This window comes from Gavia stellata, chromosome 17, assembly GCF_030936135.1.
Source record: "Gavia stellata isolate bGavSte3 chromosome 17, bGavSte3.hap2, whole genome shotgun sequence".
NCBI lineage: Eukaryota > Metazoa > Chordata > Aves > Gaviiformes > Gaviidae > Gavia > Gavia stellata.
In genome coordinates, this window is record NC_082610.1 from 12,454,725 (window position 1) to 12,472,331 (window position 17,607).

At 35.2% G+C, this 17,607-nt stretch overlaps 1 protein-coding gene across 1 annotated transcript in view; it reads left to right on the forward strand.

Annotated features, from left to right (window-relative positions):
- Positions 1-222: 222 nt before the first annotated feature.
- Positions 223-17,607, forward strand: part of IRAG1 (inositol 1,4,5-triphosphate receptor associated 1) — a 41,377-nt gene continuing 23,992 nt past the window's right edge. Inside the window, exons 1-7 of the mRNA XM_009808282.2 lie at positions 223-291; positions 6,842-6,942; positions 9,760-9,830; positions 14,421-14,594; positions 15,599-15,676; positions 16,096-16,145; positions 16,572-16,613. Coding sequence (XP_009806584.1) covers positions 223-291; positions 6,842-6,942; positions 9,760-9,830; positions 14,421-14,594; positions 15,599-15,676; positions 16,096-16,145; positions 16,572-16,613 — 585 coding nt within the window. The remainder of the gene's footprint in view (positions 292-6,841; positions 6,943-9,759; positions 9,831-14,420; positions 14,595-15,598; positions 15,677-16,095; positions 16,146-16,571; positions 16,614-17,607) is intronic.

Below are 17,607 nucleotides of genomic sequence, written 5' to 3' on the forward strand. Positions count from 1 at the left end.
TTTTAACTTTAGATCTTAATATCGTTTGTTATTGTAAAGTGATCTCAGTGTCAGAGCATACAGTTTTAAGCGGATTTGATTTGTATTTTTGGTATCTAACACAGCCTGCAGATCACAAGGCCTCTCAGTGCTTATGCCTTCAGGCTAACTGGAAACATATTCTCAGCAGTGCATGGTCCTGTTAGTCCACATTGCAGTTCCACGTGCTTCACACTGTCCACCATGCCAACCTTACCTGAAGACAAGGGGCAACCAGAAGAGGCACAACACAACAGTTCTCTTCCAGCCAAAGTAAGCACTCTTACAAAGGTGTTTTCTGACGCTTCTTAGAAACCTGAGGCTGAAACCCGTTTGTTTATATTTAGAAGTTAATGAAATAAAATCTAATCATTGCTATATATTAGTGTGTTTTAAGTAGTTGAGGAAGCTATGAATGATCTTTCAGTTGATATTCTTAGAATTCTTCAAATATTTTGTAGACTAAGAAATGAGAACTGAAGTTGCTCAAGCACTTGTTTATCAGTTTGATCTGGAGGCTTATATGTCTGTCTGTTCTGGACCATTTATATCAAAGCTGTCCAAAAATGTCTTTTGTGATGTTATTACAGAAAACTTCAGTCTTTGAGAAAAGAACTTAGGCTTGCACTTCCCATTAGTCTTGAAACATCTAGTGTTGCCTTTACAGATATAGAAGATACTATGCAATTCATGTGTGTGTGAAAGACGGAAATCTGCTTTTTGGTTTGTGGTCTTTCTCAGTGCTTTATTTGCCACAGCGGTAGCTGTACATATACTGGAACTATATGAGTTCCAGAGCAGGTGGGTACTCCCCAGACACATTCATCATTTTGCTACTCAAATTTGTGGCATCTACATGTTTTTACATGTTTTATTTGCAGATAAATTTTTAAAAAATCAGTAAGAAATGATACTTCTCCATTTTGAATAATCTGTACTACTGATAAAAAGTAATTTTATGTTCTAATGAAGTGGTGGGTTTTTTAATTGTTAGTTTAGCTGAAGTAAAGAACCTTACTGTGATTACAAAATCACAGGTTATCCAGATCATCCTGTTTTATGTAAACTGGTGTAAGGAAAGAGAGGCTTTGTAATCTGGCACATCCTCAGTTAAAAATGTATCACTGTCACTGGATTTGAGGACACTGTATTCTACACTTTAGGTGAAAACATCCGCTACTTTAACATTGTTGGAAAAAATTGTCAGCAGTGAGCCCTATACTGACTGGACATGCATTCCATCTAAATTGCACATTGTGCTGAGTGTTAGTTTCCTGGCTTAAGATAAACACCCCAGATGGATGCAAGTTCATCAGACTATTAGCTGAGAACGTATTTTAGGTCAAGAAGATTTTTATTTTTTTAACCCACTCATGCGAAGAGTATTTTAGTACAAACGACTTGCTGGGTAAAACATACCCAAAGAGAAAAAAAAAAAAAAGAAAAGCTAGCAGACATCAATGAATCTGATACTGAGTGTGCTTATCAAATGGGAGAAATGAAGAATTCCAACCACCTAATCTAAAAAAGAAAAAGAAGTTAAAAATAATTTTGAATACATTATACAGGCCTTTTAGAGGTAGGCCTTAAATGAAGTATGATAACGTGATAGTTAATGAATCAGTTAAATGTGCAAAATGGTTCATTTTAGATAAATTGGGTTTTTTAGGCACAAAGTAACAGTGGAAGGACTTCAACCAACACACTGCTCATGAGCCTACTTAAGTTAAGGACTGCAACTAGCCAACGTTGTGAGAATTTGATCTTATTCATACCAGTTATCACTCTTGGGTCTTGCTGCAGTCCGAGTTCTACAGCGTGACTATGTAATAAGTAAAATAGCTTATTGTTGTGAGATAAGGACTTGCAGACAAAAGGAGAGGGCGTCAGAAGGAACTAAGAACTGGTGGACTTGTTTTCTGCCATCGAACAAAACTTGCCGAGTCTGGAATCTCATCTTATCTAAAGTGCTGTCTGGTGTCTAACAATTTCCTCATTCTGTTTCAGGAGGTGCTTCCCCACCTTTTCCCGGCATGCACAAATGTACACACATTCACAAAACAGTTCTGAGAAAAAAAAAATGAACCTTATATCACATGTAGTTTCTTGCTTACTTCAAGCATCTTTTACATGATGGGAAGACCTGGGTTATACTTCTCAAATTCTCAAAACAAATATGGTTTTCCATTTCAGTATTTCTTACAGCAGCCTATATTCACCATTCTGACTAACTCTAAACAACATTCATCAAAGTATTCATTAGCGCTGTGTTCTTGAGGGAAGTAGATGTGAAATTCCTTTTAACACGTGTGAGGGCAGTTAGCCTAATTCTAAAAAAATTTAGCCCCTTGTTTGAAATGTTGTCTGAATTAAGAGTATGTAGTTGAACTCTTAGTTTGTCTGCTGTCTTGTTAGAGTAAGTACTGAATATTTTAGAATTATTTTATGCAGAATCATTTCTCCCACTGTAAATCATAGAACTTCATAGTCAGATGTAATTTTTAGTAATTTCCATATTTTAATTTAATTAGATATATTTCACATAGAATAATATAAGATTATAATATGCTTTCACTGATACCCTTAAAAACTGATTTCTGGTTTTTAGTATTAAAAATGTAATTTGTATATGTGTAATGAGTACCTGCAGCAAAAAAAATTAGGTCCTTACCAGTTATGTTAAGATTAGTGGCCTATAAATCTCCTGCACTTTCAGGGTTGGTTGTGAGCTGCCATCCTTCCCTCTTTTTAAATCAAAAATCCCTATTCCTATTTCCAGCTTTCTTCTCTTTGTGTCCCGAACACTATTTTACTGGCTTTTCTGACTGCTGAGGAAAAGTCTGTCTCAGATGTTCATAATGTTTCTCACGCATTGATTATTCCATCATTCAACCTTCTGCATTTCTTTTTTTTATTTTTCCTATTTAAATTTGTATTGTACTTTTATCAAATCACTGCATGTTATCTGTTTTTTTTCTGAAAGACATGTCCCATGTTTACTTTGTTCTCCTGTCTGTTTCAACTAGATGCAGTTACAATTGAATTTCATTACCTTACTTGCTAAACTCTAAGCTCAGCACTTCACTTGAACACCTAAAATTAAGCTTATTTGAAACCTCATCTCACTCAAAAGACTGCTTTCTGAGATGCTTAACTTTTCTGAGGCCTTTCACATAAGTGTCTGTTTCAGGCCACATTTGTTCTGAAATTCAGTCCAGACATTTAATTTCTAAGAATACAGCCAGGTGGCAGAGGATTCCCACCCCCCAATGCTTTAAAGAATTCAGGTGGATGCAGTAAAGCTTTATCATCTGACTGTCCTGGCAGGGTAGCTCTTTTAGCAGAGGTTTTTTTTCTTCCCCCCATTACTGTTCAAATCCATCCAAATCTGGCTGGATTATAAAACTTCTAAAAATGCATTTTCTGTATGCTTAGTGAGGGCTTGGTAGAGCTTAACAGCCAGAATGTCTGCAGATCCTATCCAACCTGAGCATCCCTAAGCCTCTTTGATCTTCTGTTATAGACCAAACTGCATGTGCCATCCTCTCAGCCTTGCACAAGCCTCCTTGCAAGACAAGAGGCACATGATCATCCTTGTAGAGCATGTGGATCAGTTCCCACCTGAGCCATAGAGGTGGAGTCAGTTTTACCCTACATTCTTGTGGGAGGAGGGCTTGGAATAAAAACAAGCAAAAACTTTGCAGCAGGCGGTCACTGGTACTAGGAGAAGAGGCAGCTGTTGGTAATAGCTGAAGAGCAGACTTGTCTGGAAGCTAACACAGAGGGGGCAGTTACAGAAGTTTTCCATCACCGTCCTATTGCCTGCCTGCATCATCTTTGTGCAAATGTACAACTGTGAGACAGCTTAAGCTTCCTGTTAAAGCTTCTCTTCCAAGATCTGCATATAGCAGCCTGAGTACTTTTCAGAGTATAAAGGTTTCTTTTGATTCAAGCCAGCTGGCCCTGCAAAGAGCTTCATGCTCTAGCTCTTCCTGCCCTTCTCCTATACAAATGTACAATAGCTGGGACGATAGGCATGAGTTTTCACCTGTGTAGCAGTTCAACTTCTATAGCTGCTGACCAAGATTAATGTATTCTACCTGACCTGAATTAGCCTTGGCTACAGCCTTGTTCTTTTTCTTTTCTTTTTTTTTTCTTTTTAATGAGCTGTTTTTAGAGTCCTAAAATCAACTTGAGTGACTCTAAGGCTGATGTCATATCATTCAAAAGCTTTTGCTCTTTGGCAGTCAAGAGATTAGTATAAACAACGTGCATGTGTACTCAGCTGCTTTGCCCTGCAAGCAAGGCAGTCACCTGAATTTTTGTCATTGACTGTTAGACAAAATACATTGTTACTTAGTAACATTTTCAAGAATACTACTAGAAATTGCTTTCAAACAACTATCATACAAAGTCAGTTGTGCACTTGAATCACGTGATATATCATGCTTCTACATTCTAACATTTCCAATATTTTTCTTAAACTTAAGTCTTCATATTAGTTTCTTGGCATTTTTCCCATCCTGCTCTCCTGTGACTGACAATATGAACTTGCCGAGGAATGTCAAATGAGAATTATGAGTATAGAAGTGTGGAGCTGCATGGAATATATTTATTTTAGTTTAAAAAAAAAAAAAAGCTATTTACAACAGAATCAAGAATCCTAAATCAGATGTCCAAACCAAAGAATATTTCATTGCCTTTGAGAGGAAGAAGGGTTATGCTATGTACTTTAATATTATACCATTTTCAAAATGCTTCTAGAGTTCTTTGAATTATCAGAAAATACATCATTTCAACAAAAATAAAATGCAGCACTGCGAGAGATGTTGAAAGGAGTTCTATTGTATCTGACAGATATTAGCAGTCATGTAACTGTTAGCTTTCTGGGTGTATGTAATTCCATTTCAATTTATACTCTTGGCTACTTGTTTATTGTAATAAACCTTATGGCTAAGCAAATTTCTCTACGTGACAGTAGATGACTGAAACAAATATTCGTTGATGGCCTTTGTTTCAAATAATTGAAATTACTTAATTTTCTCTGTTCTGAAATGGTGGTTAAACTGTGAGCTATTACGTGCTTCATTCAGCAAATGCCTAAATGAGTACTTTTATAACAGCTTTTTATTACCTGCCTATTTAATGAATATTACTAAAACAAATGTTATTCTGAATTCATTACACTTGTGTCAACCTCTAGTAGGTAAACATTCTTAAAAGGAGTAAGTAAAATTGACAGCAAATGCTATTTCAGTAAAAGCAAAATTATGTTTATAACAGTTGAATGTAAATGACTTTTTTCCATGGATAGCAAACATGCTCTTTTAGAAAATTCAGAAGCGTCGCTTCCTAGAGAGATGGTCAATGCTCCCAAGCCTGTCAGTGTTTAAGAGGCATTTGGACAATGCCCTTAATACCATGCTTTAACTTTTGGTCAGCCTTGAAGTGGTCAGGCAGTTGGGCTAGACGATCTTTGTAGGTCCCTTCCAACTGAAAATATTCTATTCTATTATCTAATCCAATGCTAATTGAAGTAAAAATTTATGAAACTTTGGGATGTAGTTTCAAGAAAAAATTTAGACTCCAAATAACTGCATAAAATAAAATACTTGTATGTACTAGTGCCTAGCAGAAGCAATTAGGATTTGAGAATTTACAAATTATTCTTTAAATTTTACACATTGATTGATGGCAGTCCCCTGACACTTTTGGGAAGCTTTCCCTCCAGCTATAACTATTCATGCTGCTATGATATGTTCTACTTATCTCATAATCGTAGTCTAAAATAAAAATTGCAACTTCTGACAGGTGCCTATGCTTTCACTGTTCTTCATGATTTTATGTGAATCACTTTTTTCAACTTCTTGACTGACTGTAAACACCAGATTGCTTTTGTAGCCTTTCAACAGTACAGGGGTTGATTTTATTTTTTTTAATTCTTTTTTGTGTGTGAATCTGAATGTAGTACATGGGGTAGAAGTAATCATTTTCTGACTAACTATGAGAAATCCACGGTTCTTTATTCCAATTTGATGCACCTCCATTTGGGATATCTCACAGGAAACAGATTCCTTCTCTTCAGCTGATTGGCATCATTGTGGTAGAAGGTGTGGCATTAAGTACTCAGGACAAGTTCTAATATTTTTTTAAGAAGGCAAGCATACATTAATATTCAGTGCCATTTTCTTTTGTCACTTAAAAATTATATTGTATTTTATTAAATATTGCAGTTATATTTTAAAAAAAGAATTTCCAATTAATGGGAGGGAAAACCAAGTAGAACACTAAAAAGATAACCTTGTAATTCTTGTAAACCTTCTGTTTTTTTAGATAGCAAGTGTACACTTAATACTGCATTTATTCAAGCTTTCATTGCACGCTGGTACCGTTTGGAGCTTTTGTGTGCCTAATTTAGCCCTGTTATACATCACTGCTTTTCGCTCTTGCATGCAGCTCCTAAGTTCCCTAAGTGTTGTACATCTACTTCAGTAGAGGAATGGTTTGCTGTGTGAAAAAATAATTTGTCTACCATTTCAAAGCTTTCTCATTAGTTCCATGCTTATTGAATTTAGCTTGCGAGCATTAAAAACTTGTAAAGAAAACAGATATTCCAGGTCCCCATCATCTCTTTTTAGCAATTTAAGTATAGGCCTCTAATTCACATTTGTTTTCTCAAATAAGAGCTAATTCTCACTTAATTCAGTCATTGTCTCTTTTAGCTAAATGGAGCAATAAACATTATTTTCCACATAGAGTGTCAATATTCAGTGTTTTGGATTTCTGTTTAACTACATTTTTATATTTGTCACAAACCATTCAGGACACTACTGTTGAAGGGACAACATGCAGTACACCTTCTATTGTTCTTCCAGAGAATGCTGTTACGCCAGATGTAGAAATTGATAAAAATCTGGTTAACAGGTACTATATAATATATTACCAATCTATGCATAAATTGTACAGTAATTCCAGGAGCTGTGTTTCTAAAACATTGTATTGTATATTTTATTAAAATATTATTGCTGTATCTCTATTTGTAATTTGATCATATTGTCTTTGCATTTTGATGACAATTTCTTGGATGCAGGGAAGGTGGGGGGAGGACAGGAATATAATTGATACTAAAAGAATAGAGTTTCATATAATACTAAGGCTGCCAACCTGACTCAATATACTTTAAATTTACATTAACTTTCCTGTGTTTCGGAATAGCATAAATTGAAACTAAAACAAAAATGTAAATTAAAGTTTTGCATAATTTGGACTAAAAGTAAACTTTTGAAGTCCATCCTTTTGCTAGCAAATAGAATATTTCCTGGTGAGGAAAAAATTGCTTGGTCAAATCCTTTTGTAGGCCTATAGTGGTGTTCGTGTGTGCACTACAATCCTACACCTACTACAATGATGACTGACAGTTGGATTCCTTGTGTTCTGTGCATGGCAATGCACAATACTGTCCTTCTGTTCAAATTTTAACCTTTACTTAGACCCAGTCGATGAGCAAGTGAGACCAAAGAAAGTACAACTGAGCATTTTTGTGTTTCCTGAAGTATTCCCCTCATGGAAATTTTTCAATTCAGTAGCTAAATCCCTAATTCTGGTCTACTAGTTCTAGAGGTTCACCAGTAGTGCTGCCTTTAATCATATAAATATTTCCACTGAACCAATAACAACTTTGTAGACTGACGTAGAGTTAGGAAATTAATCCTTGTAATACTTAAAAAAAATCACTGTTTTTTAAATACATTTTTAAAATTTTTAAAGATGTAAGTTCCTCAAGGTATGCTAAGCCATCAGGGTTGACTTTCACAAATGGGTGTATCTTATGTATGAAGCCTGTGTTCCCTTTTTGAATTAAAGAACTAGCTATATTACTATCTTATTACAGTATTCTTAGTATCATGCTGAAAAATAGACATTGTAGCTATAATATTTGCAATCTGTTTCAATTGTTTTGTCTATTGAAAGGAAAATGCAGCAACAAAGTATGTTGTTCTTAAAAACGATCTGTTTAAATGATCCTTAAACTACTAAAGTGTGTTTTAATGAAGAAGGAAGGGTTTTGGCAAAAGATGGACTTGCAGTGTATGGCAGTTTTTATTATGATTAATTATTTGTGAGGGCAGAAAATTTCCAAGGAAGGCTCATGATCATAAAAATACTTCACGATTTTTCTAATAGCTTTTGCAAGTATCTTATTTTTTTATACTTAGCATTCTATAGTTTTATGAACTGCTGAAAATGCTTCTTATCTTCTTTTGACGGGTGTATTACATATATCTTTCAGAATAAATCTACCTTCCAGTCTTGTGCATATTATCTTCATATTGACTTAAAACACATACTGTTTTATATAACTTAAGGTGATGCTGGTGAAGCTACTGTTATTGTATATTGTTTCTTTTCTTATAAAAATTGTTCGTAGTCTGGCATTGCTGGCTAACTTTGTTTTGTAAGATAATATTCTGAGATGTTAAAATATCATTATATTATTAGCCAGCATCTTTAAAATTTTCTTCTAAAGCCAGTTAAGATATACTCAGTTCTTTTCAAGTCCTGAGTTGAATGCATTGGAAACCGAGTTACTGGACTCTTTTTTTTTCTACCTAAAAAACAGATGCAACAAGTGTAGGCTTCTTTTCCAGCTCTCTTCTTTCCCTTCCTCCCTTGTATCTGTTCAGTCCTCCTTACTGTTTCGGTGAAGCTGCAAAAGAAACTTCTGTAGCACCTGGAAACTGGGATGGGACCACATTCCTGATCTTGTGAAATAAAATAGGTATCAGTTGAAAATTCAAGTGGGTAATGTTTCTAAGCTAGACAGTTGGACAACTTAAATGTCTAGCTTGAATACTATAGTACAGTGAGTTTTGAAGCAGATGTTTGGGACCGTTCAGGTAGACTGGGCAAGAATACTACCTTGAGGTTAAGCATATGTGAAAGTAAGCTGTTGAATGGAAATAATAATCCTGCTTGAAGTTGAAAACCTCAATTCAATTTTGAATTGAATTAAGGTTATTTTCCGTCTTCTGATAAACCACACTTCTTGATCTGTGATTTTTAATTTATTGACCTGCCATTAGACTGAAAATACAGGAAAAAACAAATCGGAAAGTATTGATCATAAATCTATACTATAATTTGCTTGTATTTTTAAAGTGTACTTCTCTAAACTTCAAGATTATTTCAGAGTCAGAATTACAATGCAGTCCTTTAAAAGCAGCATTATTTGCTGGATCAGCATTTAATTTTCTGCAGTCATTTGAGACTTTCACCTGCTTTTCAATCTCAAAGGTTCCTGTATTGCTATATGGGAGTGTTAATGTGGGACCCTAAGAAATTATTTCAGTCATAAGACTTAGTTTAGGAAGCACTAACAATTTAAAAAGACTAAAATCATTTTTTTGCAATGTACCATATTTACATGAGTTTTAAGTCATGATAATGAACTAAAGAAATGTTGTTTTTCTGAGAAATCAAAAGTTCATAGTGTATGAGATTATCAGCAACTGTCATAACTCCTTTGTAAAGGCAATTTCTGTAATTTTCCTTCTTTCCGCAATCTTCCTCCATTTTCCTGTTGTTTGGAGATGAGAGGAATTGTAATAAAACCTTTTTGGTTTCATTTTTTTTAATTAAAAAAAAGTGCTTTCTTTTTGATGTTTAATTTTTATGGAGAAGTAGAACTGTGTTTTTGGTGGAATGCTCCTATAATTTTTGTTTGTTCTTTTTTCTCTCTAGGCCTTGTAGTCCTCACAGAAGACATTCTAACCGTGCCACTAGGAATCCAACAAGTTCATTGACTTCTGTTGGTAAGAAGTGATTATCCATTTATGCTAGGATGTTTTCTCAGAAAATACGATATGCAGTAAAGACCTAAATATAGAGTCTGACTGTATTGACTACAGCTTTTTTCCTGTGCACACTGTCTGTAGTGCATGCACAGGGAATACTGCTAGCGTGTTGAATTATGATCATGAGTTTATGATCGTAAGTGGATTCTATGCAGACAGATCCAGGGAAATATGCATGTTGTTAGTTTCATAAAGTTGTTAGATAAGTGTGTTAGCTTAACATTTTTAGAAGGCTGGAGACAGGCGTTCTTAAAATTCTTGTTGTAGGCAAAATACTGTTCAGTAATACCGGTTTTGTTACTTCTGAACAACTGGAATTTTTTTAGCAAGGAGGTTAACAGACACTTAAGTCTCAAGTTATTTAGTTTGGCTATCATATCAGATTGAACTTTAAATGAAAACAAGCTATACAGGGGAAGATTTTCTTAATTTCTTCACTTTCTAATGAGTCTCTTACTACATAATTAGTTCTATTAGTTTTCTGGTAGCTACCTGTGGAGTAAACTGTTATTCAAGGGGATTAATGGTGTGGATGCAGATTTGTGAGTACTACCAACTGAGATAAATGCTCATCCTGTTAAGTTAGGGGCAAAGCTCTCATCAGTTCTTAGTCTTGGTATTTTTGCATTTGGATTGTTACTTGTCTCCATTCATGTATTTCCTGTAAAGTAAAAGTTGAACAGAGTTGATAGAATATTTATACTATCGCATGTAAAGGATGAAGGAATAAGCATATGAGACCTCCTACCAAAATGGGGTGGGGGGTGTATCAGAAATTTAGAATAAATTTTAAATATTATTCTTATCTTTGCAACAATGTTACTTTCTCCCAGCCATTAACTTAATTTGAGCCAATTATCACTGCTTTATGCTGTGCATGAAAACAGTTTTCTGTAAAATCATGGACTTGTGTGATCGTTGCATACCTTAAAAAAAAAAACAACCAAAAAAACTGGTTTTGTCACAGACTTAAAACCAAGCTTATCAGGTGACTACTCCAATACTCCCAGAGGCTTTTAAAGGGAGGCACCCTTTCTACTATCGCTAGGGAACCTAGTTCTTAGGCATCTTGAAACAGATGTATCTGTATCTTTTTTTCATAACTAAAGCACCAGCAAACATGAGAGCCCTGCTACCTCTCTGATACTCAAAATATTCAGAATAAAAATTCTGTTTTATCAACTCAGATTGCTTTTAGTAATTGAGATTCTATTAAGGACTCTGATTAGTAAGTCCTCTTTACGTGTTTTTATTAAGAAACTCAGATGTGGAGAGTTGTTCTTGATCAGTATATTGACCATAAGCTTTGGGGTTCATGGAGCATTTCTGAATTTTCCAGTAGTGAAGGGATTCCTGGCAGTGTCAGCAAATACTTCTTATAAGAAGCACTGATCTGCTGCTGATAGCAGATCATGCATACCCTAGGGTTGAAAAATGGCTACAGCTAAGACTACCTTTCCTAAATTAGAGGTATGTTTCTACGTGCTCTTATATAGGAGGTATTGCATAAAGAAAAAAGTTAATTGGTACTTCTGAAAGTAACCCGAACTCTTTCTGCTATCAATAGTGTATATATCTTTTTTTTTTTTCTTTTTGACGGTCAAAACAGAGAGGCCAGAACCCTTTCTGGCAGAATTTAATGTATTATTACACATTTAATTTCCCTTTTTGTGGATTTATGAGGGTTAGTTTGCTGGAATTAATTTGGTATTTGTGACATGACAAAAATACAATAATTTTATACACCTGGGATCCTGGGCTAGTTTCACACAAATACAGAATTGGAGATTTTTAAATTTAGCAGAACATCCTTAACATTGCCTTTTTCTTAATAAGGTAATAAAATACTTTATGTAAGTATTACTTCCACTGTTGTACTAGACTTAGCTTCTCAGCCATGCAGAGAGAAGGTGCTAACTATTCGTATCAAGAATGGTCAGAATTAATCCTTACTATTTGTGATTCTGATGCTTTCGTAACTGGGTACTCGGTTGCATCAGTATGCCTATAAAAATGTAGTTGAGAGAAAGCCCACTGAAAGACTGCTAGGAGGCTTCAAAGAGTTGTGACTTCTTGTGCATTTGCTCCAGTTTTGTGATTGGTCCTTTTAAGTTCATGAGTAAAATGTGGTTTTTGGCTGCTTGCATTCAAAGGGAAACTTCCTTTATATGTCCTATGAAACTAAGATGGAGATAAGATCCATGTCAATCAGCTCAAATCCACTTAAGGGAACTTGGAACACTTAAAATCTGTCCTGCTTGCCAGCAGTTGATTTTAGAAGTAACTAAACAGTCCTTTCCAACCTGAATTACTCTATGATTCTAAGATACTGCTTTTCTAAGTTAGGCATTTTCTAATTAAACCTGTTAGAAAATGTCTCCTGTTGGTCTGACTTGTCTGAAAGAAATGTAATTTCATGGACATGTGCAAAATCATAAACTTGAAAACTTGAAATAATCAAAAAGTGATTCTTTGAACACTTGCCATTTGTAAGCAGGTGCTGAGATGGGACGCGGCAGAAGAAGCTAAAGGCTATTAATGGGAAAAGAGGAAATGGCAACACAGGGGAAGGGAAATGGAAGTGGTGAAGAGGCAGAAGGCAAGGCAAATATAAAAAGGCAGAGATGTTGAGTATAGTGAGGAAAACTTATCTGCTCAAGGAAGACAAATTCCTATACCTTGCAGGTCTCCTCTTTTGCTAGCACAAGAAGGTCCTTCTCTCAAACTTTCAACACACAAATCCTAGTGTAAAACAAAACAGATATTTCATTAAAAATAGATTGCTTTAAGAATATCCAATCTGTGGGCATGCTTTTTGACCGCCTTGAAATGGAACTAAATTTATGGAAATTAAAAACAAAACAACCCTCCCCACAAAAAAATAACAACAAAAAACCCCAAAAAACCCAACTCCACACCCACAAACCAAAAACCTTTCAGTTTTTGCTGCTTACTTATGTCCTTAGCTTTTCTGAAGACTGATTGTTCTGTAATGGCTCTTGTTAAATTTAAAAATATTTTTCTTGTATTACCTGATAACTTCCTTCCCCCTCACCCAAGCTGTTCTTTAGTAAGTTGTTGTTATTGCAAAACAGTGTTATAAATTCCCTCTTCCCTAATAGAGGCATCAAGCTGGGGAGAGAGACAGTCACAAGTGATATTTCTTAAAACACATTTTATTAGCTAAGCTGTTGTTAATGTGATCAAGTTGTTATTAATAGCAGATAACTCTTCACACAACACAGTCACTTACTCACATAGTTAGTTCACTCACACAGTCACAAATTTTCTCATGGTTACCTGAGAATAAATGTCTGACTTGCAGTCTGTTGTTGATGCTAGTGTGTGCCAGTAGCCTTGTACAGATTGAGCAGAATCTTGGTGATCTATTTATTAGTTCTTGCAGATCCACAAGTTTACTAGCCTGTAGAGTTTATCAACTCATGAAAAACTTGCACACACTACCTTGTCAGCATATATGTTTCCTTTCTTGGCCTGTTGTTTTCAGGTAACTCTTTCTCCATACAAGCCTAGATGCTTATAGAAGCCATTCATACCAACTCACACAGAAAGGGCCTTTCCAACAACAGGCTGCAGTCTTTGCTTAATCATAGCAATGGAGAATTGTTAAAACTAGTGCCCAAAGTTTAGTGGATTTGACCAATTTGGAAGTCAGGCGTTAATCAGTTCTTTCTACAACTCATTAAAAATGGTTCAGAAAACAATACATTAATGGTCTAAGTGTAAGGCAGTGGCTTTCAGTTTGTGGTCCATGCATTCTCCTGGGTCACGTATCTAACATATCAACATAAGGCATGAGGAAAAGCAATCTCTAACAATGCTTTCTTTAACCATTGGATATTCTAATGGGATTTGCAGTTCCTTTGGAAAATTCTTGCAGGTCCACCACATGGTAGAGATTGATTTGCTTTTTGAAATAGCGTTATAATTCTCAGGCTTTAGCTATTCAACTTCTTCTGCCTGCAGCTTTGCCAGATGCAGCTTTACTGTTGCTTCTGCATTTGTGGGAAAAACTCTTCTATCTGCATAGAATAAAATCTTTATACTTCCAAACTCTGCACTTTATTTTATAGATTACTTGATGGAATCACATGTATGTTAAAACTAGTGTGCATGAATCTTTGCCAGGTGAGTTTGTGGGACCTTAGCCTTGAAAAACTGGACATACAAAATCCATGGAAAAAAAATGAGTCTATGACAGAAATGCCGTGACTGCTAGTTGAGATGGATCTAATGCCACTTCTACTGATAAGTTAGAAAAACTGTATTGGGGACACAGCCGGAAAAGCCAGTTTCACATATCAGAGCATCTTTGATCATAATGACTTAATCTTAGTAGGTTATCTGTGTTTTTAAGAACTTGCTTTAAACTTGAGAATATAACAACATTAGAAATGAGCAGACATTAATGTTTAAGTGCAAGCTCAAAGCTAAATTGATAGATATGTTTTATACTTGTTACTCTGAAATGCCACAACATATCTGGAAATATGAGGTACAGCTCTAATTCTGACATTTTCTACCCAGACAACAGTGGTCATGTGATTGATCTGGTAAATGATCAGCTACCAGATGTCAAAATATCAGAGGAAGACAAAAAGAAGAACATTGAATTACTAGAAGAAGCAAAGAAAGTGAGTGAGAGGTTTCTGATGCGCAGAGGCAGAAAGTCAAGAAGCAGCCTTCCAGAGTCACCCACAGGTAAGTGCAGACTCTGAAAACAAGATTTTGTATTCTACTTCAAAGATCTGCAGAGGCACAAACAAGCATCTACTGTAATGCAGACATTGCCACTGTATACATACCTTTTGTTAATTTGAAGGTCAGAGTCCTTCTGCCCTTCCTCACAATTCCCTATAAAACAGAAATGACCAATCTCTATATTCAGATGTAACGGTGGAAGATGGTGTAAAGTTTTTAAGTGCCTGAATGACACACTGCAAACACTGTAACAGGAAAGCATGAAGTATTTCTATTGGAATCTAAAAAATGATCACAAATTTCTGTTTGTGAAGATTTTCTTCCTAAAGTCCCTATTGTACATAAAATTTTAATGGCAAGACTTATGCTGCTGAAAAAACATTGTCCCGAGACATAATTACATAGACTTTTATTCGGAACATAGTCATAAACTAAGCTAAATGGATCAGATCCTCCTTTAAAAAAAGGAGAATAAAATGTGTTGTTCTAGAATGTAAATTGAAATTATTTTTTTCCCCTCATATCAAGTGCTTGAAACTAGGACAAAATGCCATTTTATCATGAAGTAGGACTTTCATTTAGCTTTGAAATGCCAATTCAGAACAAAGTTCTGTCTTAAAATTGGCATGACACTTTCTGGAGGAAAACAGCAACTATACTTCTAGAAATTAAATTTTCCTCTTTTTTCCTAAGTTCCTTGTGAATCCTTCTGTTGTGTCTACTTCTCTGCAGTGCTTACAGTATCAGAAAACTGAGGAGAATAAGGATTCTGTGTATCAACAGAATTGTATTAGTTTATGGCAGGGATACAAGATAAAACCTACTCTAAGTTCCTACTTGCCAAGCACAACTTGGCAATTAAAATGACTTGTCAAGTACTGGACAAACACATGACTGATGAATGAGATTAATGTTTTAATCTTACCTGAATTTTAAAAATTCGGAAGCTACAAGCCTAGAAAGTAAAATTACCTTTTTTTGGTTTTGTCTTTGTTTTAATGAAGCACTTTCCCCTACACTTAGTCCTAAAGTTTCTCCAGTAGCATCTCGGAGCAACTCTCTCACTCTTCCAGTTCCATCAGGTAAAATGATCCATGCAGACTCAAATTTTAACTTATAATAGCTCACCAAAAAGGTATTTTTTTAATATATTTTGAGGAGAAATCAAAATCTGTAGATTCAAGCATCTGTTCCTAAATATGACAAAGCTCATGAATGCCCACAATATATATTTTTACATATATATTTTTTATATTATATTTTTATTCCTGTGGTGCTGCTAGATTAGATGTTCTATTTTTTTATTATTTTCAATAATGGAGTTTTAAGAAGCTTTAATGATCTTTCACTTAGGTGAATTTTTTCCCTTTTAAATAGTTTTTTCTACATTAAATTTTGTCCTTAATGTATTACTTGGAAGTACGTGTTTGCTAATGCTGTAGTAGTAAAAATTTTGAGCAAAACATCAGGATATGCCCTAATTATGTCTGTGTCTTTCTAGGGTCTGATGCATGCACAACCTCTAGTGTTGAGTCAGTATCTCCAGGGCAGGTAAGAAAGAGCTGAACAGTCTGCACAGTAACCTGGTTATTACAGTACTATATTACACTGTCCTTTTAGTCCCTGGAGAGAATGGGATGTTTTGAATACCATTTTATATACCAAGATTGGATTATTGATATGTTTTTTCTGCAGAGTGAGTGACTAATAAATGTTTACTCTGAAGACAAAAATCCATGAGGTAACAAGCACTTGAATGATCATAGAGATCTGTTAAGTGTAGAAAATGGAAAAAGATTCAATATAATCCTAATCTATGGAAAAAATAATCCCTAAAATTACTTCATAAATAAATGTGACAAGCAGTGTAAAAATTAAGAGATTCAAAGTTCATCCATTAGTATCTATATCTAAGATTTGCAGCATAGATGTGAAAGATAACCTTGTAAGGCAACATTTTTCTTCCTCTTTTGCTAGAATAACAGAACTGTGAAAGAGCATGACAGGCAAACCGCAGAGGTAAGTGTTTAAGTGTTGAACAAAATCTGCCTGTTTGTCTTAGCACACGTATGACTGTTATTTATGTGACTAAACAGGCTAAAAGACTGTTCACTGAGTAAAAAGAAAAATTATACTGCTCTAAGAAATGGTGAAGCACCTGCAAATGTAGTGGAGGACAATGGGCTTTACAGATAGCCTTTACATCCTATGATGCACCCTGCTCTAGCTCAATTAAAATCAATATACTAAATATCTGTAAGTAAAGTAAAAATATCTACTATAGCCACTTTTGTGTACCCTGGTGTTTTAGACAGACATCCTCTCCCAGACCGCTTTGGTTCAGTGGAAGAGGTTATTGTACCTTGCGTTCTGCACCACTGATGGGATGTTACTGCTCCACACAACTATTGGTGGAGCAGTTTATATGAATGCTTCCTAATTTGTTTTAGGTAATATTAGATGGCCCTTTAAAGAGATTTTGCTCTGAGTGGATTAGGCAATACTTACAAAAAACAGTATGGCAGCAGAATTTTGTATCAGTAACTATAAAGGAGGGGAGTAACAATGTATCTAAGGCAAAGCCCACAGTTACATTGTATGTTGGTTGCCTTAAATTCGTGACACAGGTGTCCTTGGACAAAATACAGATTCTGTACCAAAGTGGCCAAAGTATAGGCAAACATTCTTTTGCTATTTCTGCTGTAGAGATTGCAGCCAAATTATAATCTATGATACTGCACATAAAGGAAGAAGAGAGAAGTTACAGTATGGGGTTTAACTTAGTGTGCAAGCCCATGGTTTTTCCCCTTGGGAGGTGACAAACTAATGGAAAACAATCAAAGGAAGGTAACAGTGCTATAAGATACAGGGTTAAAGGTGTGTGCTCAGACAAACCTTACATTAAGATGATGAGAAACTTGGCTATATGAGGATTGCTATAATGGACGCTGGAATGGGAAGAAGTTATCTCAAAAGTTCAGAGAAGAAATTCCCAATTCAGTGTTCTTTCAAG